This window comes from Alosa alosa, chromosome 9 (genome assembly GCF_017589495.1).
Source record: "Alosa alosa isolate M-15738 ecotype Scorff River chromosome 9, AALO_Geno_1.1, whole genome shotgun sequence".
NCBI classification, from domain to species: Eukaryota; Metazoa; Chordata; class Actinopteri; order Clupeiformes; family Clupeidae; genus Alosa; species Alosa alosa.
Window position 1 is genome coordinate 10,408,081 of NC_063197.1, and position 8,190 is coordinate 10,416,270.

The window sequence follows — 8,190 nt, forward strand, 5'->3', positions numbered from 1 at the left end:
TCGGACATGAGTCAAAGCAAATTGATAAAAACATTCAACCCTCACCTAAAAAAAACCGGTGTCTTCAAACATTGTTCTACAATTAGGCTACTGTAGCAGGTAACTCTAAAGAGATAGCAACATAGAGGATAGCAATGCCCAAGGACTACCCGGCAGTAATTCATTAATTGCTGTTATACCCTCTTCTGACCACTAGGGACCGTTTATGTCGGCTGTCTTAAAAAAAAAAAAAAAAAAAACTGGGTCCTGAGACCGTAGGCAATGACGTAGAAATTCAGTTGCGCTCTAGTGAGTTGCCTGTTTTGCATAATGCAGTTTCTTTGTTGGCTTTGAACCTCCATTTGCTATTTCTTCATTTGAGGTTTCTCTGACTGAGATGTTCAATGTGAATTGAATAAATATTCATTTGTTGTAGTGTGAAACTATCGGGTTAAAAATAGTCATTCATTTCGGGAACTCTGATCTTTTTCAACTGGAAATTCACGGACAACTATACACGAAATGTTCTCTCCGCAGCCCGAAAAAATGTCGGGGAAGAGTTTTCGAGTGAGTGACGGCGACTGGATTTGCCCAGATAAAAAGTAAGCAGAATTGAAATAAAACAGTGCCAGCGTTATATTGCTATATATGTCAGTAATACAACCTTTCTCGTGAATTGACGCGAAAATGCAGCAGCAGCATGGCTTGGTCACTGTTATGCTAGCTGACGGAAATGCTAGTTTACGTCGGCTAGCAATATCAGCTAGGCAGGACAAGGCCTTGACCCAAATTTGGAGGCAATCGTCTACCGCCACTCTATTTTCTAAATATAAATGTCTGTGTAATATATGTCCGATTGCTGTACTTCTATCGGTTGTGTGAATGCAAAAACAAGTAATTCGATTGCTAACATTAAGATGGATGTCAAAAGGAGTAGCAGCTAGTAGGAGAAGTATCTTCTTGTCGAGGTAGCAAAGCTGTCACAGTTCTTCTGACTGATTAGCTCGCTAGCTAACTTCACGGGAGTTCCTCGCGCCTAGCTAATGCATGCACTAACATTTTCCTTTTTATCACATTTCTAAAATGTATTAATAGGTCTTGAAGAATGATCTACTCTGCTAGCTACCTGTTTGCCTCACTGGCTGTGTCAGCATGCATGCAATGTTAAAACCTAGTTTATCGTTAGCTGACGTGGTACACGTTAACGTTAGGTGGAAATTATTTCCTGTAACGTTAACCGAGTTCTCATAAGCAAGCAAATTCTTCCACGGGATTGATTCTGCGGCAGTTACCCTCATAATTTCGACTCTCGTGCAGTTATGAGATAATCTTGTGTTTAAAGTTTTAAATATTTGCCAAGGATGATTATTGGTTATGGAAATACCACTTTATTAAGTAACGTTAACGTTGTCAGGTTAAAATAAGTTATTGGGTGGCCGTTTCGTTGGCTGTTGTTGTTAAAAGTGCTTCCATGCAATGTGCTAGGAAGCACTGAAAAGAGGTCTCAAAATATTGTAAATAATGTGTGGCCTTCAGACTGTTTGTTAGCATTTTTTCCAAGTTTTAAATATTTGCCAAGGATGATTATTGGTTATGGAAATACCACTTTATTAAGTAACGTTAACGTTGTCAGGTTAAAATAAGTTATTGGGTGGCCGTTTCGTTGGCTGTTGTTGTTAAAAGTGCTTCCATGCAATGTGCTAGGAAGCACTGAAAAGAGGTCTCAAAATATTGTAAATATCGTGTGGCCTTCAGACTGCTTGTTAGCATTTTTCCAGGTGATCTGTCACGTTAAGCAATGGAATGTGGTAACTAAACAATGTAGCCTTGGGACTAGGACCTATTAAACATTGAGAGACTTTATATGGAGTCTACATAATTTCATGACCTTTTTATTTGCCGGGGTGTTTTATTCTCTTGTATCGAAACTGTTAGGAGTGTTTCTTTAAACTGTTTCAGTTTGATGTGACCGCAAAACAAAATAACTATGCTCTCTCTCTCCACAGATGTGGTAATGTGAACTTTGCAAGACGAACGAGCTGCAACAGATGTGGAAGGGGTAAGTGACATGACTGTCACTGCATTTACAAAGTCATCCATCTAGGCCACTTTTTGATTTAGTTATCATGCGGACATCTGTTAGAACTTGCCGATCCATAGTATGTGATTGGACTTTGCTCTCTTTGTTCTGCAGAAAAAACTACAGAGGCGAAAATGATGAAAGCGGGAGGGACCGAAATTGGAAAGACACTTGCGGAGAAGAGCCGTGGCCTTTTCAGTGCCAATGATTGGCAGTGTAAAACGTGAGTAACACTGGAATTGTGTGCTTTTCTAGAGAGGTGACTATGAATGTTTGTTTAATTCTATATAAATTTGGCAAATTGCACTTCTGTTATATCCAAAATAAACTACATGTTCATAAGGACACAAGGAAATTCAGGTAGTCAATGTGTAATGTTGAGGTAATAAAGTGAAGTAATAAACTTGATATAAGGAAGTTTTCCCTTTTTAAATGATTTTTCCCCTTCTGCATTTTAAGACAGAAGCTCAAGCAGAAAATATTTATATAATAAATATATATAGATTTATATATGATATATATAATTTCTCTCTCTCTCTCTTTCTCTCAAAAGCTGTGGCAATGTGAACTGGGCCAGACGTTCTGAGTGTAATATGTGCAACACACCGAAATATGCCAAGCTGGAGGAGAGGACTGGTAAGAACCTACAGGGAGCACTTTGTAACCAGAGCATAGAACAAAGTCCGAATACAGCACAGTGCATGACTGTGCACACCTGTATTCAAGCATTTGTAATGCCGGGAAATTCTGGTTTTAGTTCATTGAGACACGTACAGATGCAGCATTATACATGGTTATTTACCTGTCTTTTTTTAATGGCTGAATTTTGTATTTACTAGGCTATGGGGGAGGTTTTAATGAGCGAGAAAACGTGGAGTACATTGAGCGAGAGGAATCGGATGGGGAGTACGACGAGGTAAGCAGTCTAACTTGCACAGATTTTGTTAGGCTGTAGGTTTTGTCTAGACTTGCCTACCGTATTTTCTGGACTATAAGTCGCTCCTGGGTATAAGTCGCATCAGTCAAAAAATGCGTCATGAACAGGAAAAAACCATATATAAGTCGCACCGGACTATAAGTCGCATTTATTTAGAAAAGTATTTCACAAAATCCAAAACCAAAAACGGAGACTATGTAACTGGATTATTGAGGCCAAAAAGATTAATGTTAATGAAGACGAAGGAGTGAAGGCAGCCAAGAGGAGGGCCAGGTAATTGCAAAGCAAAAAATTCACTGAAAGAAAATGCAATGTGGTACACCAAAATGTATTTAAAATGCGGAGAATACATGCAATCAAGAAATTTTGGGCAATGTGGAGTCACAAGCTGGCAGCAGATTAAATGCTCATGAGAGAGAAAAAGATGCAGTTTTAGACGTGACTGAAGCAAGCCAGACAGGCCTATAGGCCCGATGGTAATTGTAAAGCAATTTACAAAAGATTCACTGAACAAAAATGCTGATATGATGCATGAAAATTTAGCTAAAAATGTGGAGAATGCAATGCAATCATGTCCAGTGTATTTATTTCTTGCGTTTTACTGCGAGACATATGCCTATACTTTTCGTTATAGGAGTGGTATACCGGTAGGCTATCAATGGCAATGGTTCATTAAGTTTCATGTATGAAAGAGTGTCGGGATTTCCATACGCTTATTGCGAGATAAGGCATCCGCTTTCATTCATTCATGGAACGTGTGCTGTGCTGCAAGGGAAACCTTATTCCATATAGCCAAAGAGGTCTAAGATAATTAAATTTAGTCTATTTTATAAATTATGCATGATTTACTTTTTTAAAATTCGTAGGCTGATACCTGGCAGCAACAATTGTGCTTAAATGTAGGTTATTGCTTCAGCCTCTAGCTCAGAAAGGGGCTGCGTGCGTGATGGTAGCTTGAGAGCAACGTGTTGGAGACTCATGGTGTAGGATGATGACTTTTCATTGGCAACAATATTAAACCAACCAACAATATACATTATTAAGAAGAGCTCTTTTATGAGTTAAATTGAAGCAAAATTATACTGGCTTTTATTTGTCCGAATCTGAGGCCCGGCTATGAATAGAATCCCGGCCATAATTTGAGCATTTAAGTAGCCTATGCACGTGTGTTTCAGGCATAGCGCAAGCACTAATCTCTGACTGAAAGTGCACAGGACTTGTGCATTTGAGAGTGCTCTCTCGAGGCTGTAGATGCTAATGTTTCATGTAGGGTTCATGTCAGTTCATATAACATTTAATATTACAAAACTTTTAACATTTAAAAACATGTTCAATTATATAATTTTTTTCATATATAAGTCGCACCTGACTAAAAGTCGCAGGACCAGCCAAACTATGAAAAAAAAGTGTGACTTATAGTCCGGAAAATACGGTATAAAAACAGCAACATGTGTCCTGATATCCCTCACAGTTTGGTCGTAAAAAGAAAAAAATACCGCAAAACTTCATCAAGCAACTCCAAAGAAAGTGAGAAAAAACCACCAGAGCCGAAACCCCATGTGGAGGAGGAGGATGAGGAGGATGATGAAGAAGAAGGAGACCTTTCCAAATACAAGCTTGATGTAAGCGATATATACATATATATGCACACACACACACACACACACACACACACTTTTCCTTCATTCTAGCATTACAAGTTATAGCCTGCACGAACATTGATAAGCAGCATTTCATTGATAGGCTATAGTACTAACCAGAAGCAAACACTTCAGTTAGCAGGTGATTGGAGAGGGGACCCAAACATAAGGTTGTAACATTTGTTTGTGTGTCTGTTTTGACCCAGGATGATGATGACGACGATGAGGCTGATCTGTCCAAGTACGACCTCGACGCCAGTGACGAGGAGAAGCCGGCGGGGAAGAAGGGCAGTCCCTCGGGGTCCTCACGCTCACGGTCCTCCTCACGTTCGTCCAGCTCCAGCGCTCGGTCCAGGTCCAGGTAAACGGGTACAGGTCAAGGGTAACGCAAGGAAAATGTCAGTATCAGCTCAATTTTCCTTCCCACGTTTTCCAACCACTCCCACTTCTCAATGTGGTTTTTGTCTGAACATCATATGAGTTCGTTTTGTACATATGTGTTTGTTTGGTCGCTTGTTTAGTGGTCCTTGTACTGAAGGGGCGCATTTTTTGTTTGTTTTGTCAACCTTGTTGTTACAATGTGCTTGTGGCCTTTTTAACATAATGGTCCAGTGAATGCATCTATGTTAGCATTTTGCAAGTCCTATTTTATGGTACAATTAATGTGTCTCTTTTGTTGTGCAGCCACTTTTTTCTTAATATAATGAAACATACATATGTTCTTGTATTGTGCTGTGCAATGTGAAATAGGCTGGGTTGTTGATCAGCCGCAGTGGGGAAATCCCCTACTAATAGCATAAGGAATTTAACCGCTTTCCTGTGTATGTCTGAAATAGGATTTTATTTGTATAACTTTAGATTTGCACAAAATAATAACATATACCATACCATGATTATAGGTTTTTGGTTTTCACATTTTATGAAATGTCGTGAAGGAAGAAAAAGCCTAAAGCCCTTTTTTTGTGGCTGATATCGTTGCCACATATTTGATTGTGCACTGCAGAAAAATTTGGAAAATCTTCTTTTCTCTGTGTGCGTGCGTGTGGTGTGCGTGTGTGTGTGTGTGTTTCAGGTCCCAGTCCAGGAGTTCGTCCAGCTCTGGCTCTCAGTCCCGCTCGAGCTCCCGGGGCGGAGGACGCCCTCGCAGGTCTAACTCCAGGTGAATGAGGTAGCGCGCTCTTCTGCCAGAGCGTAGCTGCGACCCGACTCTAACCACTTTAAGCTCTAAAGCTCGATGGGGAGTCCGGGCCATGGGTCGATGATTGAAAATCTGGCCAATGTTTTCAATTTCAGTAATGCCAGAAGCGCTACGGGAATTGTAATGGCAAAGTTGGCTTACTGGTACTATGACTTCGAACAAGGGTGCTTTAATATATTGTGTCACTGCTGTAAGGAACTCTTAACTGTCTCTTGGTGGTTTTGGCTATTAGTCTTATTGAGTAGAGGCCTGATAGATGTTTTTTTTGTCTTTGGACCTCTAAGGAGGTCCAGAATGTTTTTTTTGTTGTTGTTGTTTTTTTAAGTCATATTATAGCAAACAGTGTTCATCTAAGTGTGCAACGTATTCTGCTCCCAAGTGTACACACATGTATACTTTGGGAAACTAGAGCTGTCAAATTCCTATTCCAATTCCGTTCCATTGCACTGACGACACTAAAGTGTACCAATATAGTCAGGGGACTTAGATGTGGGTTAAAAAGTGTGTCCTGGTGAAATGTTTCTGTGTTCTAAGGGTTGCAGTGGACATGTTCAAAAAATGGCTCTGTCAGGAGGATGAAATCCTCAGAGAGTATGGCCTTTATGTAGAATACATTAGGGGTGCTGGAGCTAATACTGATACATTTTTTAAAAGAAAAAACCTTACTCAAACTAGTTCTCAATATAGTATGTTAGGAAATCTAAATGGCTGCAACGTCAACAGTCTCTCTTTATGTGTAGATCCTTATGGCAGTTGGTTATTGACCAGTAGGTTTACGGCTTGAGTTCCTGCAGTGATTTTTCTAACGGAAGATTCTGACATATCCTCCCCAAAAAGATCCAGCTCCAGGTCACCAAAGGGGTCTTCGTCCTCGAGGAAGAGGTCTCGCTCTCGATCCGCATCCTCCTCGCCAGAAAGAGGAAGGAAAAGAAGTCGTTCCAGGTCATCGTCCGGGAACAGGAAAAAAAGGCGCTCTAGATCGCAGTCGTCTGAAAGGTTTGGGTTTCTGTGGAATACCAGATGGTGTACTATTTAGGTCTCCATTTACTTGTGTTCTATCCTGATGTACTAATTAGGGTTCCATTTACTTGTGTTCTATCCTGATGGTGTACTAATTAGGTTCTATCCTGGTGGCATGGTGTGCATGTACAGTTCTTAGCATTTGTTACAGGGAAAGTTGTAATGTCCAACTCACTCACCCCTTCCTTGCTCTCTTTTTGTTTTCTTTTCTTTCTTCCTCTTTTTTGTTTTGTTTTTTGTTTTCTTTCTTGTCTCCCCTCTAGAAATCGTGGCCTGTCGTCCGGATCCTCCCATTCTGGTTCAAGTTCAAAAAAGAAATGATTCGGAAAGCAAACAGTATCATAGGGATCTCATACATGCATGCTGATTAAAACAGAATAAAAATAAAAAAAAATAAAAAAAAAAGCGCTGTTAAAAGCATCAGATTACAGAACTATTCTCAGTCAAAGTAAAAGTCAATAGCTTTTTATTAATTGTTTTGTGATCATACCGTCTGCCTACCCATGAACAATGGCTTCCCATAAGCAATGAAACTTTCATGAAGTTAAAGCTTAGGGACTCATAGTGTTTCAAGCTGGTTCAGCTCATGACCTGCCTCTGTAGCTGGAGGCAAGTCCAAACCTAAAATGACCCATCCTAGCGTTGGCAGTAATAACTACATCAGTTACCTTAACTTATTATATGGCAAACAGCTGAAATTAGATTTTTGATTGGATGTGTATTTTTAGAGCTGAGTTCTAGTGGCAGGAACTTGGGTTTGTGTTTAATCTGGAATGTCCTTATACGAAATCACATCAGTGTTCATGCCAGGCCAAATCTGTTAAACTGTCAACTCCATGTATATGAACATAGTGCATACCAAGAGGCTGTAGTTTTACTGTCCATCTGTATATTTGAGGTTTTAAGGTAAGTATTTTTTTTCTTTATTTTTTGTCCCTCAATATCTCCTTTGGTGAAATGAAATTCTGCTGTGAATGTTGTTGGGTTTTTTCTTTTTCTTTCTCACCTCATGTTTTGTGGAGTAATTCCTCTAGACAGTCTTGAATTCCAAAACTGCTGTGTGGTCATTAAACCGTAAGCCTACATATCATTTCTGTAGGTCGGGTCACCAGACTATTAAATTAATTTTTGTAACTCCCAAGTTTTAAGACTTTTCTTGGAAGCATCCTTAGTCTCATTTTACAGTACGTAATGTATAGAGTAACAATTTGTCATGTCTAGACATATCTTTCTTTTTTTTTTTTCTTGAGAGATGACGGGAAAAGTAGAATGTGAGAAATGTTCTGTTTGATTCTAAAAGCAGCGTTGTTATGTGAATAAAATCTTGTTAATCACA

General features: G+C 39.5%; 1 protein-coding gene across 1 annotated transcript; it reads left to right on the top strand.

Moving 5' to 3' along the window:
- The first annotated feature begins 294 nt into the window (after window positions 1–294).
- Window positions 295–8,190, top strand: zranb2 (zinc finger, RAN-binding domain containing 2). Its single transcript, XM_048253266.1, is given in 11 exon segments — window positions 295–581; window positions 1,986–2,038; window positions 2,174–2,282; window positions 2,613–2,695; window positions 2,899–2,975; window positions 4,468–4,491; window positions 4,493–4,618; window positions 4,843–4,997; window positions 5,709–5,795; window positions 6,672–6,830; window positions 7,118–8,190. Coding segments are annotated over 11 exon segments (1,011 nt in total). The 5' UTR covers window positions 295–501; the 3' UTR covers window positions 7,176–8,190.